Genomic DNA, 18,998 nt, shown 5'->3' on the forward strand with positions numbered 1-18,998 from the left:
AGAGGCTGGGTATTCTGAAGTGTGAGTCTCACCTCCTGACTCCCCAAAGCCTTTCCACCATCTACAAGGCACAAGTCAGGAGTGTGATGGAACACTCTCCACTTGCCTGGATGAGTGCAGCTCCAACAACACTCAAGAAGCTCGACACCATCCAGGACAAAGCAGCCCGTTTGGCACCCCATCCACCAGCTTAAACATTCACTCCCTGCACCACCGGCTCACTGTGGCTGCAGTGTGTACCATCTACAAGATGCACCGCAGGTACTTGCCAAGGCTTCTTTGGCAGCACCTCCCAAACCCACGGCCTCTACCCTCTAGAAGGACAAGGGCAGCAGGCGCATTGGAAACACCATCACCTGCAAGTTACACACCATCCTGACTTGGAAATATATCGACCGTTCCTTCATCGTTGTTGGGTCAAAATCCTGGAACTCCCTAACAGCACTGTGGGAGCACCTTCACCACACGGACTGCAGCGGTTCAGGAATGCGGCTCGCCACCAACTTCTTTAGGGCAATTAGGGATGGGCAATAAATGCTGGCCTTATCAGCGACACCCACAACCCCGGAACAAATTTTTTTAAAGTATAGTCACTGTTGCAATGCAGGAAATATGGAACAGCAAGCTCCCACATCTCCATTGGAATGGTTCTCATTCTTGGCTGTGGCTGTGGGGGGTGGGAAGCAGGTGTTGCCCTGAAGTCTAGATGGCCAAACGTATTCTGCCCCCATCGAAAACAAGATTGTAGGGAAGAGTCGTGCAAGACAGTGGTAAAGTACCCTTGTACCAACATGCCTACTATTGAAGGATTAGGATTGAGAAGTATTGGGATTGGGAAGTCTCTTTAAAGTGTGGGTAGACAGACTGGTGACACCAACCGATGATGTATGGCTGTGGCTCTTTGTCTGACTCTGTCCCAGGACGATGGGTCTGATCTGGGGACCTTTTGCCAAAATAAAGACCCATAGTTTATTGGTCCATATGGCTTGTGATGGAATCAACTCTTAAATTATTGAGACTTTCCATCCCATTAATCTGCCCGTCTGTCATTGTGTCTGTCCGTCGGTCGGTGCTGTGTCCGTCTGTCATTGTGTCTGTCCGTCGGTCGGTGCTGTGTCCGTCTATCATTGTGTCTGTCTGTCGGTCGGTGCTGTGTCCGTCTGTCATTGTGTCTGTCCGGTCGGTGCTGTGTTCGTCTATCATTGTGTCTGTCTGTCGGTCGGTGCTGTGTCCGTCTGTCATTGTGTCTGTCCGTCGGTCGGTGCTGTGTCCGTCTGTCATTGTGTCTGTCCGGTCGGTGCTGTGTTCGTCTGTCATTGTGTCTGTCTGTCGGTCGGTGCTGTGTCCGTCTGTCATTGTGTCTGTCCGTCGGTCGGTGCTGTGTCCGTCTGTCATTGTGTCTGTCCGTCGGTCGGTGCTGTGTCCGTCTGTTATTGTGTCTGTCCGTCGGTCGGTGCTGTGTCCGTCTGTCATTGTGTCTGTCCGTCGGTCGGTGCTGTGTCCGTCTGTCATTGTGTCTGTCCGTCGGTCGGTGCTGTGTCCGTCTGTCATTGTGTCTGTCCGTCGGTCGGCCTGTCAGTCAGTCGGTTAGTCAGTCAGTCGGTCGGTCGGTCGGTACGCTTTTGTTCTGGGTTTGTGTGCTGCCGAATTCCTACAATACCTGTGAGCCCACTGTACTCATTTAGGGGATTAAGCTGTGGTTTGACTGAGTTGTCTATTTGCTGGAGACAAATTTTCCCAACTTAACAAAACAAGTAGAACCTAACCAATATTTCAGATGATTTTGACTGACTGAGCTGACAGCACAGTCATCATTGCACTCACCGCTGTTTGTTGTTTGGTTGATTATGGCTGGGTTTAACACCTTTCTAAAGGCCTCCTCACCATAACTATTATTCGAAGAGAGCGTATTTAAAAAAAAATTCCTGACAAGTTTTCCAATTTGATGTTTAGTTTCTGCCTTATTCACAAAGCCTAAAAAACAATCTCCTCAGCAGCTGATTGCCTTGCCAGGAATGGAAGGGATGATCTCGGTTTGAAGTGGGTTCCAGGCTCCAGGCTGGCAGACCGATTGAAAAAAGTGCTATACTTTGTTCACTGGCAGTGAGCCAGATCCTCTGTCACAGTCTCCAAATGTGCTCTTCAGCTGTGACTATTTTGCGCAGTGGAGCAGCACAATATATCGTTCCATCAGGGCAACTCCGCCACTTGACACCATCCGGGGGGAAATCGCCGCATGGTAACGTGTTCATATTGAATGTTCCTCTGTCTGGCTCTTCGGATAAACTCTCAGCATGCCCTGCAGCTGATTTGAAGTGGTTTTGGACTGGAGTGAAGAGTTTGAAAATGATGGTCATGGTTTCCTGGTCCAAGGCTCTAAATGCTGAAATAAAAGCCCACAGTAAATGTAACTACAAGTTTATTTAAATTAAACTGTGTGTGGGTTGAAAATGTGAATCTAGATAGTCAGGAGGAAGAAGAAAGTTTGTTACCGCACACAACAGCTGATATCCTGAATAAGCTCCCACCGCAGACTTGCGTTTCTGTGTAAATCTGCCTAAGTCCACCCTGCTCCTTGCCAGTACCACACACGGCGTATTGAAGGAGAGTCCGAGGAACAGCAGCACCTTATTATACACTTCGGATAGCGCAGTGGTTATGTTACTGAACCAGTAATCCAGAGGCCTGGACTAATGATCCAGAGACGTGAGTTCAAATCCTGTCCATGGCAGCTGGGAGAATTTAAATTCAGTTCATTAAGTTTGTCAGGAATAAAAAGCCAGTGTCAGTAATGGTGACCATGAAACTATCGTATTGTCATTTTTTAAAAAACCCCAACTGGTTCACTAATGTCTTTCAGGGAAGGAAATCTGCCATCCTTACCCGGTCTGGCCTACACGTGACTCCAGACCCACAGCAATTTGGCTGACTCTTAACTTCCCTCTGGCCTCGGGAGCGGTCCAAGACGGCAGCTCACCGGCGATTGGGGATGGGCAATAGGTGCTGGCCTCGCCAGCAACACCGACATCCCAGGAACAAATAAATAATGCACTTTGTGAGACTGGAATTCCGATACTGCTTCAGGAATGTGGGTGAGGTCGCACCACTCTGTCATTAAGTTTGGCTTAAACGGAGCACAGTGGAATGATAACATTGTCATAAAAAGCACCCTGCGCTTGACTCCTGGCCAGGACCAGGTGTGGGCGGGCAGGGCAGGATGGCGGTTCTCGGGGCTCCAGTGCTGAAATCCGCTTTGCTACCTGTAAATACTCTTTTGGAAACGTTAATTATAATCTCCACGTTAAGGGCCACACAAGTGCCGAGGGTGGGATAGCTGGGTTCTGGTTTTCTTTTTAAAAAGACTTCAGCGCCTGCTTTTAACTTTACAAATTTCCAGAACCTGCTCACACATCACTAGAAATTGGGTATCACCCGCTTTGAGGCGGTGTGCTACCTTTAGCGCTGGACAATGTTTACCGCCTCAAAGTGGGATATTCAGTGGGTATCGCCCCGAGGAGAGTGGAGCGCTAACGGAGCGATAGCACAGGAGGCCGACTCAATTGTTGGGCGCTCCGATCCTTCGCGCCCGAAGATGAAAAAAGAAATCCTGCTGAAAATGTCAGTAAGCTTCACCCACACTTCCCCACTGCTGCAACAAATAAATAGAAGTTTGAAAAACTGAAATGTCAGCACTTGCCTTGCACTCCGGACGATATCGCCCCGGGATCGTCGCGGGGCCCGCTGCTTTCCCCGGTCTCCGCGCCAGGCGTTACTGCAGGCACAGGAGTAAATTTAGCGAACGCGCGACTATGGGGGTGTTGCACACTCAGTGATGTCACCGAGTGGGCGGGGCTAGCGAGCGTGGCGCAAACTGCGAACGCCGCCGCTAATCGTTCACTGAAGCTCGGGCCAGGAGCTGACAGTGTGGCGCTCGGGAGGGAGATGTGTCGCGGCCCCTTAGCGCCGCTCTCTGGCGCTAAACCGAATTTCTCCCCCTTTATGCGTAATAGGCAGCCAAATGATATCGCGGGTCTGTTGCAAATCCAGAGCTATGTTAAACAATCTGTGACGTCACTTAGTCGCTCTCGGTTACAGGCTGTGCACTAGTTTCACCTCGTGGTCTGATGGATGATCCCTCACTCTCCATCACAAAATCTCCTGCCTCTCTTATTTAAGCATTACTATGGTCAGTAATCCTCTGAACTTTCTCCCCACCAAGCCCTGAATATTCCTTCCTTTCCCCCCCTCACTAGGACTTTTAAACTGTGGAACTCAGCCTGCCCTTCCTCCAACTGCCTGCTAGCTGTTCAAACCCAGCCCAGCTATCACCCACTCACCGACTCGTTCCAGAGATGACGGGTGAACTTTGTGTCTGGACTCTTAGTTAGAAATTAACCTGTCTCTTCTCTATCTGATGTTGATGGATCTTCTGGGCATTTGCAGTGTTCGTTGTTTTTTATTTGATTTCCATCATTCATGATATTTTTATATCTACTTACTGATTCACTTTCTCTCCACCGCTTCAAAGTTTCTGCTGTTTGGCCTTGACCCTTCCCCTGCATTTCTCAGACAGAAAATATGACTGAATCAAAGCTGTCCCAGTGCCAAATGGGGGCTGATTAGGAGACTCGTCGTTTGTCAAAATAAGTTTAATTGTTAACACAGTTGGACAAAATGAGTTCTTGTGTGTCCTGAGCTTTCATTCCAGAAAGCAGCTTGTCTCTCCCTCTCTCTCTATCTGTCTTTGTCTTGTCTGTTCTGTTGCTCTCTCTCTTTCTCTCACGCTTTTACTGTCTCTCTCTCATTTTTCTCTTTCTTGCTCTTTTTTTTATCTTGCTTTCTTTCTCATTCTCTCTCTCGTTTTCGCTCCCTCTTGTTTTCGCTCTCTCTCTCTCGTCTTCTCGCGCTCTCTCTCTCTCTCTCGTCTTCTCGCGCTCTCTCTCTCTCTCTCGTCTTCTCGCGCTCTCGTGTTCGCACGCTCTCTCTCGTGTGCGCGTTCTCTCGTGTTCTCGCGCTCGCTCTCTCTCATGTTCTCGCTCGTGTTCTCGCGCTCGCTCGTGTTCTCGCGCTCGCTCTCTCTCATGTTCTCGCGCTCGCTCTCGCTCGTGTTCTCGCTCGTGTTCTCGCGCTCGCTCTCGCTCGTGTTCTCGCTCGTGTTCTCGCGCTCGCTCTCTCTCATGTTCTCGCTCGTGTTCTCGCGCTCGCTCTCGCTCGTGTTCTCGCTCTCGCTCGTGTTCTCGCTCTCGCTCGTGTGCACGCTCTCTCGTGTTCTCGCGCTCTCTCTCATGTTAGAAACATAGAAACATAGAAAATAGATGCAGGAGTAGGCCATTCGGCCCTTTGAGCCTGCACCACCATTCAATGAGTTCATGGCTGAACATGTAACTTTAGTACCCCATTCCTGCTTTCTCGCCATACCCCTTGATCCCCTTGGTAGTAAGGACTACGTCTAACTCCTTTTTGAATATATTTAGTGAATTGGCCTCAACAACTTCCTGTGATAGAGAATTCCACAGGTTCACCACTCTCTGGGTGAAGATGTTTCTCCTTATCTCGGTCCTAAATGGCTTACCCCTTATCCTTAGACTATGTCCTCTGGTTCTGGACTTCCCCAACATTGGGAACATTCTTCCTGCATCTAACCTGTCTGAACCCGTCAGAATTTTAAACGTTTCTATGAGGTCCCCTCTCATTCTTCTGAACTCCAGTGAATACAAGCCCAGTTGATCCAGTCTTTCTTGATATGTCAGTCCCGCCATCCCGGGAATCAGTCTGGTGACCCTTCGCTGCACTCCCTCAATAGCAAGAATGTCCTTCCTCAAGTTAGGAGACCAAAACTGTTCACAATACTTGTGGCCTCACCAAGGCCCTGTACAACTGTAGTAACACCTCCCTGCCCCTGTACTCAAATCCCCTCGCTATGAAGGCCAACATGCCATTTGTTTTCTTAACCGCCTGCTGTACCTGCATGCCAACCTTCAATGACTGATGTACCATGACACCCAGGTCTCGTTGCACTTCCCCTTTTCCTAATCTGTCACCTTTCAGATAATAGTCTGTCTCTCTGTATCTCAAAATATAATTTATCCACATTTTACTTTGTCTACCATGCATTTGCCCACTCACCTAACCTATCCAAGTCACTCTGCAGCCTCATAGCATCCTCCTCGCAGCTCACACTGCCACCCAACTTAGTGTCATCTGCAAATTTGGAGATACTACATGTAATCCCCTCGTCTAAATCATTAATGTACAATGTAAACAGCTGGGGCCCTAGCACAGAACCTTGCGGTACCCCACTAGTCACTGCCTGCCATTCTGAAAAGTACCCATTTACTCCTACTCTTTGCTTCCTGTCTGCCAACCAGTTTTCAATCCATGTCAGCACACTACCCCCAATCCCATGTGCTTTAACTTTGCACACTAATCTCTTGTGTGGGACTTTGTCGAAAGCCTTCTGAAAGTCCAAATACACCACATCAACTGGTTCTCCCTTGTCCACTCTACTGGAAACATCCTCAAAAAATTCCAGAAGGTTTGTCAAGCATGATTTCCCTTTCACAAATCCATGCTGACTTGGACCTATCATGTCACTTCTTTCCAAATGCGCTGCTATGACATCCTTAATAATTGATTCCATCAATTTCCTCACTACCGATGTCAGGCTGACCGGTCTATAATTCCGTTTTCTCTCTCCCTCCTTTTTTTAAAAAATGGAGTTACATTGGCTACCCTCCACTCCATAGGAACTGATCCAGAGTCTATGGAATGTTGGAAAATGACTGTCAATGCATCCGCGCTCTCTCTCTCGCTCTCGTGTTCTCACACTCTCTCTCTCTCTCTCGTGTTCTCGCGCTCTCTCTCTCGTGTTCTCGCTCTCTCTCGTGGTCTCGCGCTCTCTCTCGCTCTCTGTTCTCGCGCTCTCTCTCGCTCTCGTGTTCTCGCGCTCCCTCTCGCTGTCATTTTCGCGCTCTCGCTCTCGCTCTCGTGTTCGCACTCTCGCTCTCGTGTTCGCATTCTCGCTCTCGTGTTCTCGCTCTCGTGTTCTCACGCTCGCTCTCGTTCTCGCTCTCGTGTTCTCGCGCTCGCTCTCGCTCTCGTGTTCTCGCTCTCGCGTTCTCGCTCTCGTGTTCTCGCTCTCGCTCTCGTGTTCTCGCTCTCGCGCTCGCTCTCGTGTACTCGCTCTCGTGTTCTCGCGCTCTCTCTCGCGCGCTCTCTCTCGCGCGCTCTCTCTCGCGCGCTCTCTCTCTCGCGCTCTCTCTCTCGCGCTCTCTCTCTCGCGCTCTCGCTCTCGCGCTCTCGCTCTCGCGCTCTCGCGTTCTCGCTCTCGCTCGCGTGATCGCTCTCGCGTTTTCGCTCTCGCGTTCATTCTCGCTCTCGCGTTCTCGCTCTCGTGTTCTCGCTCTCGTGTTCTCGCTCTCGCTCTCGTGTTCTCGCGCTCGTTCTCGTTCTCGCTCTCGTGTTCTCGCGCTCGCTCTCGCTCTCGTGTTCTCGCGCTCGCTCTCGCTCTCGTGTTCTCGCGCTCGCTCTCGCTCTCGTGTTCTCGCGCTCGTTCTCGCTCTCGTGTTCTCGCTCTCGCTCTCGTGTTCTCGCGCTCGCTCTCGCTCTCGTGTTCTCTCTCGTGTTCTCTCTCGCGTTCTCGCTCGCGTTCTCGCTCTCGCGTTCTCGCTCTCGCTCTCGCGTTCTCGCGCTCGCTCTCGCGTTCTCGCTCTCGCTCTCGCTCTCGCTCTCGTTCTCGCTCTCGTTCTCGCTCTCGTGTTCTCGCTCTCGTGTTTTCGCGCTCTCTCTCGCGCGCTCTCTCTCGCGCGCTCTCTCTCGCGCGCTCTCGCTCTCGCGCTCTCGTGTTCTCGCTCTCGCGCTCTCGTGTTCTCGCGCTCTCTCTCGCTCTCGTGTTCTTGCGCTCATGTTCTCGTGCTCTCTCTCGCTCTCTCTCTCGTGTTCTGGCGCTCTCGCTCTCTCTCTCTCTCTCGTGTTCTCGCGCTCTCGCTCTCTCTCTCTCGTGTTCTGGCGCTCTCGCGCTCTCTCTCCTGTTCTGGCGCTCTCGCTCTCTCTCTCTCCTGTTCTCGCGCTCTCTCTCTCTCTCTCGTGTTCTCGTGTTCTCGCTCTCTCTCTCGTGTTCTCGCGCTCTCTCTCTCTCGTGTTCTCGTACTCTCTCTCTCTCTAGTGTTTTCGAGCTCTCTCTCTCTCGTGTGCGCGCTCTCCCTCTCTCGTGTTCTCGCGCTCTCTCCCTCTCTCGTGCGCGCGCTCTCCCTCTCTCGTGCGCGCGCTCTCCCTCTCTCGTGCGCGCGCTCTCCCTCTCTCGTGCGCGCGCTCTCCCTCTCTCGTGCGCGCGCTCTCCCTCTCTCGTGCGCGCGCTCTCCCTCTCTCGTGCGCGCGCTCTCCCTCTCTCGTGCGCGCGCTCTCCCTCTCTCGTGCGCGCGCTCTCCCAATCTCGTGTTCTCGCGCGCTCGCTCTCTCGTGTTCTCGCGCGCTCTCTCTCTCGTGTTCTCGCGCGCTCTCTCTCTCGTGTTCTCGCGCGCTCTCTCTCTCGTGTTCTCGCGCGCTCTCTCTCTCGTGTTCTCGCGCTCATGTTCTCGTGCTCTCTCTCGCGTTCTCGCGCTCTCGCTCTCTCTCTCTCGTGTTCTGGTGCACTCGCTCTCTCTCTCTCGTGTTCTGGCGCTCTCGCTCTCTCTCGTGTTCTGGCGCTCGCTCTCTCTCTCTCTCTCTCTCGTGTTCTGGCGCTCGCTCTCTCTCTCTCTCTCGTGTTCTGGCGCTCTCTCTCTCTCGTGTTCTCGCGCTCTCTCGCGCTCATGTGCTCGTGCTCTCGCTCTCGTGCTCTCGCTCTCGTGTTCTCGCTCTCGCGCTCGTGTTCTCGCGCTCTCTCTCGCTCTCGTGTTCTTGCGCTCATGTTCTCGTGCTCTCTCTCGCTCTCTCTCTCGTGTTCTCGCGCTCTCGCTCTCTCTCTCGTGTTCTGGCGCTCTCTCTCTCTCTCTCTCTCGTGTTCTCGCGCTCTCTCTCTCTCTCGTGTTCTCGCGCTCTCTCGCGCTCATGTGCTCGTGCTCTCGCTCTCGTGTTCTCGCTCTCGTGTTCTCGCTCTCGTGTTCTCGCTCTCGCGCTCGTGTTCTCGCGCTCTCTCTCGCTCTCGTGTTCTTGCGCTCATGTTCTCGTGCTCTCTCTCGCTCTCTCTCTCTCGTGTTCTCGCGCTCTCGCTCTCTCTCGTGTTCTCTCGCTCTCTCTCTCTCGTGTTCTGGCGCTCTCGCTCTCTCTCGTGTTCTGGCGCTCTCGCTCTCTCTCGTGTTCTGGCGCTCTCGCTCTCTCTCTCCTGTTCTGGCGCTCTCGCTCTCTCTCTCCTGTTCTCGCGCTCTCACTCTCTCTCTCCTGTTCTAGCGCTCTCTCTCTCTTGTGTTCTAGCGCTCTCTCTCTCTTGTGTTCTCGCGCTCTCTCTCTCTCTTTCGTGTTCTCGCTCTCTCTCTCGTGTTTTCGCGCTCTCTCTCTCTCGTGTTCTCGTGCGCTCTCTCTCGTGTGCGCGCTCTCTCTCTCTCTCTCTTGTGTTCTCGCACTCTCTCTCGTGTTCTCGCGCTCTCTCTCTCTCTCGTGTTCTCGCGCTCTCTCTCTCTCTCGTGTGCGCGCTCTCCCTCTCTCGTGCGCGCGCTCTCCCTCTCTCGTGCGTGCGCTCTCCCTCTCTCGTGCGTGCGCTCTCCCTCTCTCGTGCGTGCGCTCCCCCTCTCTCGTGCGCGCGCTCCCCCTCTCTCGTGCGCGCGCTCCCCCTCTCTCGTGCGCGCGCTCGCCCTCTCTCTCGTGCGCGCGCTCCCCCTCTCTCGTGCGCGCGCTCTCCCTCTCTCTCGTGCGCGCGCTCTCCCTCTCTCTCGTGCGCGCGCTCTCCCCCTCTCTCGTGAGCGCGCTCTCCCTCTCTCGTGAGCGCGCTCCCCCTCTCTCTCGTGCGCGCGCTCCCCCTCTCTCTCGTGCGCGCGCTCCCCCTCTCTCTCGTGCGCGCGCTCCCCCTCTCTCTCGTGCGCGCGCTCCCCCTCTCTCTCGTGCGCGCGCTCCCCCCCTCTCTCGTGCGCGCGCTCCCCCTCTCTCTCGTGCGCGCGCTCCCCCTCTCTCTCGTGCGCGCGCTCCCCCTCTCTCTCGTGCGCGCGCTCCCCCTCTCTCTCGTGCGCGCGCTGCCCCTCTCTCTCGTGCGCGCGCTGCCCCTCTCTCTCGTGCGCGCGCTGCCCCTCTCTCTCGTGCGCGCGCTGCCCCTCTCTCTCGTGCGCGCGCTGCCCCTCTCTCTCGTGCGCGCGCTGCCCCTCTCTCTCGTGCGCGCGCTGCCCCTCTCTCTCGTGCGCGCGCTCCCCCTCTCTCTCGTGCGCGCGCTCCCCCTCTCTCTCGTGCGCGCGCTCCCCCCTCTCTCTCGTGCGCGCGCTCCCCCTCTCTCTCGTGCGCGCGCTCCCCCTCTCTCTCTCGTGCGCGCGCTCCCCCTCTCTCTCTCGTGCGCGCGCTCCCCCTCTCTCTCTCGTGCGCGCGCTCCCCCTCTCTCTCGTGCGCGCGCTCCCCCTCTCTCTCGTGCGCGCGCTCCCCCTCTCTCTCGTGCGCGCGCTCCCCCCCTCTCTCGTGCGCGCGCTCCCCCTCTCTCTCGTGCGCGCGCTCCCCCTCTCTCTCGTGCGCGCGCTCCCCCTCTCTCTCGTGCGCGCGCTCCCCCTCTCTCTCGTGCGCGCGCTCCCCCTCTCTCTCGCGCGCTCTCTCTCGCGCGCTCTCTCTCTCGTGTCCTCGCGCGCTCTCTCTCGCGCGCTCTCTCTCTCGTGTCCTCGCGCGCTCTCTCTTGCGCGCTCTCTCTCTCGTGTTCTCGCGCGCTCTCTCTCGCGCGCTCTCTCGTGTTCTCGCGCGCTCTCTCTCTCGTGTTCTCGCGCGCTCTCTCTCTCGTGTTCTCGCGCGCTCTCTCTCTCGTGTTCTCGCGCTCTCTCTCTCTCTCGTGTTCTCGCGCTCTCTCTCCCTCTCTCGTGTGCGCGCTCTCCCTCTCTCGTGTGCGCGCTCTCCCTCTCTCGTGTGCGCGCTCTCTCTCTCGTGTGCTCGCGCGCTCTCTCTCTCGTGTTCTCGCGCGCTCGCTCTCTCGTGTTCTCGCGCTCGCTCTCGTGTTCTCGTGCTCGCTCTCGCTCTCGTGTTCTCGCGCTCGCTCTCGTGTTCTCGCGCTCGCTCTTGCTCTCGTGTTCTCGTGCTCGCTCTCGTGTTCTCGCTCTCGCTCTCGTCTTCGCGCGCTCCCTCTCGCTCTCGTGTTCTCGCGCTCGTGTTCTCGCGCTCCCTCTCGCTCTCGTGTTCGCGCGCTCCCTCTCGCTCTCGTGTTCTCGCGCTCGTGTTCTCTCGTGTTCTCGCTCTCGCGCTCGTGTTCTCACGCTCGCTCTTGTGTTCTCCCTTTCTCCTTTTTCTCTTTCTCCTCTCGCTCTCTCTTTCTCTTTCTCTCTCTCCTAGCTCTGAGTGCATTAAGATGCCTGAAACGTTTTACTGTCAGTAGAACTTGCTTTTCCTTTAATGAGAGACTTGATTGTCCATTCTATTTTTGCCCCTCTGTCCTCTCTCATTGACAATTCCACTATTCATCTCTTTGGACAAAAAAAAAATACAGAAACCTGCCCGAGCTCTGCCGTTAACTGTGAATAGATTTCCGTTCTTTTCAAATGAAGGAAAGATTTATGCTAACTTTAGTGGAATATTTTTTGCTAAATGCCCAATAAAACGATTGACACCGTGTTGATGCTGTTGGGTAGATCAGCTAAGGCCTGTAGGATGGGCTGTCCCAGAACCGAGCCAGGGCCAAGGTGCCCACGATCGACTGGATGACACTGCCCTGCTCCCCATTTCCCCCACACTCTCGGGGTTTCCCGACGACCAAAGCAATGTTCTTCTTCCCGTCATCACAAGTCTGCGTACCATTGGGAATTGCAGGCGCCAATTGGTCGCAGGGAAAGAGAATGACTGAGTGGCACTTTACCTCCTCCTGGTCAAACACACAGCCAGAAAAGTAGCAAGCTTGAGAAACTCACCGGGTTGTGTCCATTCCAGCGGGTCGATGAAGAGTAGAATTACCCATTGAACTCTCTGTGTCTAAACATGGATTCGAGCTTTGACCCAGTATGGAAGAGTTTACGGAACAACAGATTGTACCCATCAATGAGAGTCTTGGACCACAAACTGTAAGGTAGTGAAATGTCCCAAGGTGCTTCACAAGAGTATGAGGCAAAAAAACTTGACACCGAGCCACAAGGAGAAATTAGGATAGGTGACTAAAAGCTTGGTCAAAGAGAGAGTTATTAGGGAGCGACTGAAGAGGTTTAGGGAGGTAATTCCAGAGCTTGGGGCCTAGGCAGCTGAAGTATGGCTGCCAATGGTGGAATGATTAAAATCGGGAATATGCAAGAAGCCAGAATTGGAGCAGTGCAGAGATCTTGGTGGGGATATAGGGCTGGAGGAGGTTACAGAGATGGGGGGTGGGGGGGGGGGGGGTGGGGGTGAGGCCATTGAGAGATTTGAACACACGGATGAGAATGTTAAAATCGAGGCGTTGCCGTACTGGGAGCTGATGTAGGTCAGTGAGCACAGGGGTGAACGGGACTTGGTGCGAGTTAGGTACGGGCAGCAGTGTTTTGGCTGGGATGACGGAAGGATGTGGATAGGAGGAGGAGGAGGTGGCGTTCTGTGATTTGTTGGGTCGAGTGGCTTCATCCTGTTATCAAATACTCTCCTGAAATTCCCAGAATGTAATACATTATTCTCGCTCCCTGCACCATCACTGAAGCCCACTGCCCAACTCGACAGTAAATGTGTGGCTCATTCCCACGGCACCCCTTCACGCGTTGAAATGCATGTTCCGCTCTTCAGGTATTTTCCAACGATTCCAAAAGTGTTGTCCAGATACTCGACCCGACTAAATCAGTCAGCATCAATGCACTGCAGCAGCAGGTTGGTGTAAAAGGAAACTACTGCGTTCTGCAAATTGCTCAAACTCTGATAAGGGGATGTCCAGGGAAGTAAGCTGCAACCCTTTTCATGTAATGAGTGAGTGAGCATTGAGTCAGTGAGCTGAGTGTTGTGGAAACCACTCTGTTCCCCCAGTCAAGGTTGTACTGTGAATACAGCCCACGCTGCTCTCTCCACCCTCTCCATCTCCGCTCGTTTCCCACTCTCCTTCCTCATTCATTTCTGACTCTCTTCCCCCAATCTCAAATGCTCTCTCTCGCTCTCACACAAACACCCTCTTGTCCGCACCTTGTTCTTGCGCATTCTCCCTCCCTCGCTCTCTATTATCCCCCTCCCTCCCTCTCTCCCTCACCCGTCCTCTCCCTCCTCCCTCCATCCTCTCCCTCGCTCCCTAACCCGCCCTCTCCCTCCCTCCTTTTGCACCCTCTCCCTCGCTCCCTCTCCATCCCTTGCTCTCTGCCATCCCTCTCCCTCCCATCCTCTCCCTCGCTCCCTCACCCGCCCCCTCCCTACCTTGCTCTCCACCCACTCCCTCGCTCCCTCTCCCTTCCTCGCTCTCTGCCGCCCCTCTCCCTCCCACCCTCTCCCTCCCACTCTCTTCCCTCCCTCGCTCTCCACCCCCACCCTCCCCCTCACATTCTCACTCTCCAACCCCTCCCTTGTTCTCTGTCCTCCCCTCCCTCTCTCGCCCCCTCTCCCTCCCTCACTGTCCTCCCTGCCTCGCTTCCTCTCCACCCTCTCCCTCCCTCACGCTCTCCGTCCTCCCCTTCCTCCCTCGCTTCCTCTCCACCCACTCCCACCCTCCCTCCCTCGTCCCCTCTCCACCTCCTCCTCCCTTCCTCTCCCTGCCCTCCCCTCCCTCGCTCGCTCTCTCCGTTCCCTCGCTCTCTCTGTAGGTCCCCTCTCCACCCCCTCGATCGCTCTGTCCTCCCCCTCCCTCCCTCGCTCTCGCTGACCTCCCCCTCCCTCCCTCCCCCCCCTTGCTCTCGCCGACCTCCCCCTCACACCTTGCTTGAAGCAGTCCAGGAGTAAATGAACGTGAGTGGAAATGAGAGGAGGCGATGTCTGGAGGTCGCCGCAGCGGGTGCTGATTGGCTGAATCCTTGCGCGGCTGCAGTCGGAGAGGTGGCAAATGTCCCACTGCTGCGTGCGGAGTGCTCCGAACCTCAGGAAATGGAGGATTGTGTGGAATGATCTGTCACATCTGTTTCTGTTTACAGTGGTGTACGAGCATCGGTCCAGGCTGGAGCGCTCCTTGCAGAAGGAACGAGGGGAGCACAAAAAGACAAAAGAAGGTTAGCCGCTCTGTTTGCTTCTCCCCGGGCAGTGTTCCTTCCCCTGGGTGGCCTTTCGCACGCTGGTACGAACCCCTCACTCCTGCATTGTTCGGTTCAGTTCGCTATTTATTAATTCTGCAATAAGCACAGATTTTACATCACAAACCAAAAGCCTCAGCTTTTTAGTTTTTTGAATGCGGGCTGCCCAATTCTGCCCAAGGGTAACTCCCTTAATCCCGTACCCATGGTGATACTGAGTCCTGGAGCCCAGCAAGGTGCCGTGATCCATTGCTGGCCTAGGCTGAGTTAGCTCACTGCAGTTTTGGTCTCTTTACCTAAGAAGGGATATACTTGCCAGAGAGGGAGTGCAGCGAAGGTTCACCAGACTGATTCCTAGGATGGCAGGACTGTTGTATGAGGAGAGATTGGGTCGACTAGGCCTGTATTCACTAGAGTTTAGAAGAATGAGTGGGGATCTCATTGAAACGTATAAAATTCTGACTGGGTTGGACAGACTGGATGTGGGGAGGATGTTTCCCCTGGCTGGGAAGTCTAGAACAAGGGGTCACAGTCAGGATACGGGGTAGGAAATTTAGGACCGAGATGAGGAGAAATTTTTTCACTCTGAGGTATGGTGAACCTGTGGAATTCTCTACCACAGAAGGCTGTGGAGGCCAAGTCACTGAATATATTTAAGAGGGAGATAGATAGATTTCTAGAAACAAAAGGCATCAAGGGGTATGGGGAAAGAGCGGGAATATGGTTTTGAGATGGAGGATCAGCCATGATCATATTGAATGGTGGTGCAGGGCCGAATGGCCTACTACTGCTCCTATTTATTGTTACTATGCTGGGGGAGGAGCGCAGACATGACAATTGGGTTCAAACGCGTTGTGGTCGGCAGGGAGAGAAAATCAGCCAGTATTCCCGTTCCTGATCATTAACCTGCGTCTCCTGCTGGAAGTGCTTGGACAGGGCATAGAAACAGAAACATAGAAAATAGGTACAGGAGTAGGCCATTCGGCCCTTTGAGCCTGCACTGCCATTCAATAAGATCATGGCTGATTATTCCCTCAGTACCCCTTTCCTGCTTTCTCTCCATATCCCTTGATCCCCATAAGGGCCATATCTAACTCCCTCTTGAATATATCCAATGAACTGGCATCAACAACTCTCTGCGGCAGGGAATTCCACAGGTTAACAACTCTCTGAGTGAAGAAGTTTCTCCTCATCTCAGTCCTAAATGGCTTACCCCTTATCCTAAGACAATGTCCCCTGGTTCTGGACTTCCCCAACATCGGGAACATTCTTCCCGCATCTAACCTGCCCAGTCCCATCAGAATCTTATACGTTTCTATGAGATCCCTTCTCATCCTTCGAAACTCCAGTGAATACAGGCCCAGTTGATCCAGTCTCTCCTCATATGACAGTCCAGCTATCCCTGGAATTAGTCCGGTGAACCTTCGCTGCACTCCCTCAATAGCAAGAATGTCCTTCCTCAGATTAGGAGACCAAAACTGAACACAATATTCCAGGTGAGGCCTCACTAAGGCCCTGAACAACTGCAGTAAGACCTGCCTGCACCTATACTCAAATCCCCTAGCTATGAAGGCCAACATACCATTTGCCTTCTTCACTGCCTGCTGTATCTCATTGTGCGAGGCCCCTTGGGGAAGAGTGACCATAATATGGTGGAATTCTGCATTAGGATGGAGAATGAAACAGTTAATTCAGAGACCATGGTCCAGAACTTAAAGAAGGGTAACTTTGAAGGTATGAGGCATGAATTGGCTAAGATAGATTGGCTAATGATACTTAAGGGGTTGACTGTGGATGGGCAATGGCAGACATTTAGAGAACGCATGGATGAATTACAACAATTGTACATTCCTGTCTGGCGTAAAAATAAAAAAGGGAAGGTGGCTCAACCGTGGCTATCTAGGGAAATCAGGGATAGTATTAAAGCCAAGGAAGTGGCATACAAATTGGCCAGAAATAGCAGCGAACCTGGGGACTGGGAGAAATTTAGAACTCAGCAGAGGAGGACAAAGGGTTTGATTAGGGTAGGGAAAATGGAGTACGAGAAGAAGCTTGCAGGGAACATTAAGGCGGATTGCAAAAGTTTCTATAGGTATGTAAAGAGAAAGAGGTTAGTAAAGACAAACGTAGGTCCCCTGCAGTCAGAATCAGGGGAAGTCATAACGGGGAACAAAGAAATGGCAGACCAATTGAACAAGTACTTTGGTTCAGTATTCACTAAGGAGGACACAAACAACCTTCCGGATATAAAAGTGGTCAGAGGGTCTATTAAGGAGGAGGAACTGAGGGAAATCTTTATTAGTCGGGAAATTGTGTTGGGGAAATTGATGGGATTGAAGGCCGATAAATCCCCAGGGCCTGATGGACTGCATCCCAGAGTACTTAAGGAGGTGGCCTTGGAAATAGCGGATGCATTGACAGTCATTTTCCAACATTCCATTGACTCTGGATCAGTTCCTATCGAGTGGAGGGTAGCCAATGTAACCCCACTTTTTAAAAAAGGAGGGAGAGAGAAAGCAGGGAATTATAGACCGGTCAGCCTGACCTCAGTAGTGGGTAAAATGATGGAATCAATTATTAAGGATGTCATAGCAGCGCATTTGGAAAATGGTGACATGATAGGTCCAAGTCAGCATGGATTTGTAAAAGGGAGATCATGCTTGACAAATCTTCTGGAATTTTTTGAGGATGTTTCCAATAAAGTGGACAAAGGAGTACCAGTTGATGTGGTATATTTGGACTTTCAGAAGGCTTTCGACAAGGTCCCACACAGGAGATTAATGTGCAAAGTTAAAGCACATGGGATTGGGGGTAGTGTGCTGACGTGGATTGAGAACTGGTTGTCAGACAGGAAGCAAAGAGTAGGAGTAAATGGGTACTTTTCGGAATGGCAGGCAGTGACTAGTGGGGTACCGCAAGGTTCTGTGCTGGGGCCCCAGCTGTTTACATTGTACATTAATGATTTAGACGAGGGGATTAAATGTAGTATCTCCAAATTTGCGGATGACACTAAGTTGGGTGGCAGTGTGAGCTGCGAGGAGGATGCTATGAGGCTACAGAGTGACTTGGATAGGTTAGGTGAGTGGGCAAATGCGTGGCAGATGAAGTATAATGTGGATAAATGTGAGGTTATCCACTTTGGTGGTAAAAACAGAGAGACAGACTATTATCTGAATGGTGACAGATTAGGAAAAGGGAAGGTGCAACGAGACCTGGGTGTCATGGTACATCAGTCATTGAAGGTTGGCATGCAGGTACAGCAGGCGGTTAAGAAAGCAAATGGCATGTTGGCCTTCATAGCGAGGGGATTTGAGTACAGGGGCAGGGAGGTGTTGCTACAGTTGTACAGGGCCTTGGTGAGGCCACACCTGGAGTATTGTGTACAGTTTTGGTCTCCTAACTTGAGGAAGGACATACTTGCTGTTGAGGGAGTGCAGCGAAGATTCACCAGACTGATTCCCGGGATGGTGGGACTGACCTATCAAGAAAGACTGAATCAACTGGGCTTGTATTCACTGGAGTTCAGAAGAGTGAGAGGGGACCTCATAGAAACGTTTAAAATTCTGACGGGTTTGGACAGGTTGGATGCAGGAAGAATGTTCCCAATGTTGGGGAAGTCCAGAACCAGGGGTCACAGTCTAAGGATAAGGGGTAAGCCATTTAGGACCGAGATAAGGAGAAACTTCTTCACCCAGAGAGTGGTGAACCTGTGGAATTCTCTACCACAGGAAGTAGTTGAGGCCAATTCACTAAATATATTCAAAAGGGAGTTAGATGAAGTCCTTACTACTCGGGGGATCAAGGGGTATGGCGTGAAAGCAGGAAGTGGGTACTGAAGTTTCATGTTCAGCCATGAACTCGTTGAATGGCGGTGCAGGCTAGAAGGGCTGAATGGCCTGCTCCTGCACCTATTTTCTATGTTTCTATGTTTCTACCTGCATGCCAACCTTCAATAATGACTGATGAACCATGACACCCAGGTCTCGCTGCACCTCCCCTTTTCCTAATCTGCCGCCATTCAGATAATATTCTGCCTTCGTGTTTTTGCCCCCAAAATGGATAACCTCACATTTATCCACATTATACTGCATCAGCCATGCATTTGCCCACTCACCTAACCTGTCCAAGTCACCCTGCAGCCTCTTAGCATCCTCCTCACAGCTCACACCGCCACCCAGTTTAGTGTCATCTGCAAACTTGGAGATATTACACTCAATTCCTTCATCCATATCGTTAATGTATATTGTAAAGAGCTGAGGTCCCAGCACTGAGCCCTGCGGCACTCCACTAGTTAATGCCTGCCATTCTGAAAAGGACCCGTTTATCCCGACTCTCTGCTTCCTGTCTGTCAACCAGTTCTCTATCCACGTCAGTACATTACCCCCAATACCATGCGCTTTGATTTTGTACACCAATCTCTTGTGCGGGACCTTGTTAAAAGCCTTTTGAAAGTCCAAATACACCACATCCACTGGTTCTCCCTTGTCCACTCTGCTAGTTACATCCTCAAAAAATTCCAGAAGATTTGTCAAGCATGATTTCCCTTTCATAAATCCATGCTGACTTTGACTTGATCCTGTCACTGCTTTCCAAATGCGCTGCTATTTCATCCTTAATGATTGATTCCAACATTTTTCCCACTACTGATGTCAGGCTAACCGGTCTATAATTACCCGTTTTCTCTCTCCCTCCTTTTTTAAAAAGTGGTGTAAATTAGATACCCTCCAGTCCATAGGAACTGATCCAGAGTCA

The 18,998-nt window shown here is 52.6% G+C and overlaps 1 protein-coding gene across 4 annotated transcripts in view; it reads left to right on the top strand.

The window, feature by feature from the left end:
* Positions 1-18,998, top strand: part of LOC139228860 (Golgi integral membrane protein 4-like) — a 78,546-nt gene that overhangs the window by 17,994 nt on the left and 41,554 nt on the right. For all 4 annotated transcript variants that reach the window (XM_070860318.1, XM_070860319.1, XM_070860320.1 and 1 more), the window contains exon 2: positions 14,151-14,225. In XM_070860318.1, the coding sequence (XP_070716419.1) occupies positions 14,151-14,225 (75 nt within the window). The remainder of the gene's footprint in view (positions 1-14,150; positions 14,226-18,998) is intronic.

The sequence above is a fragment of the Pristiophorus japonicus genome, chromosome 18 (genome assembly GCF_044704955.1).
Source record: "Pristiophorus japonicus isolate sPriJap1 chromosome 18, sPriJap1.hap1, whole genome shotgun sequence".
Lineage (NCBI taxonomy): Eukaryota > Metazoa > Chordata > Chondrichthyes > Pristiophoridae > Pristiophorus > Pristiophorus japonicus.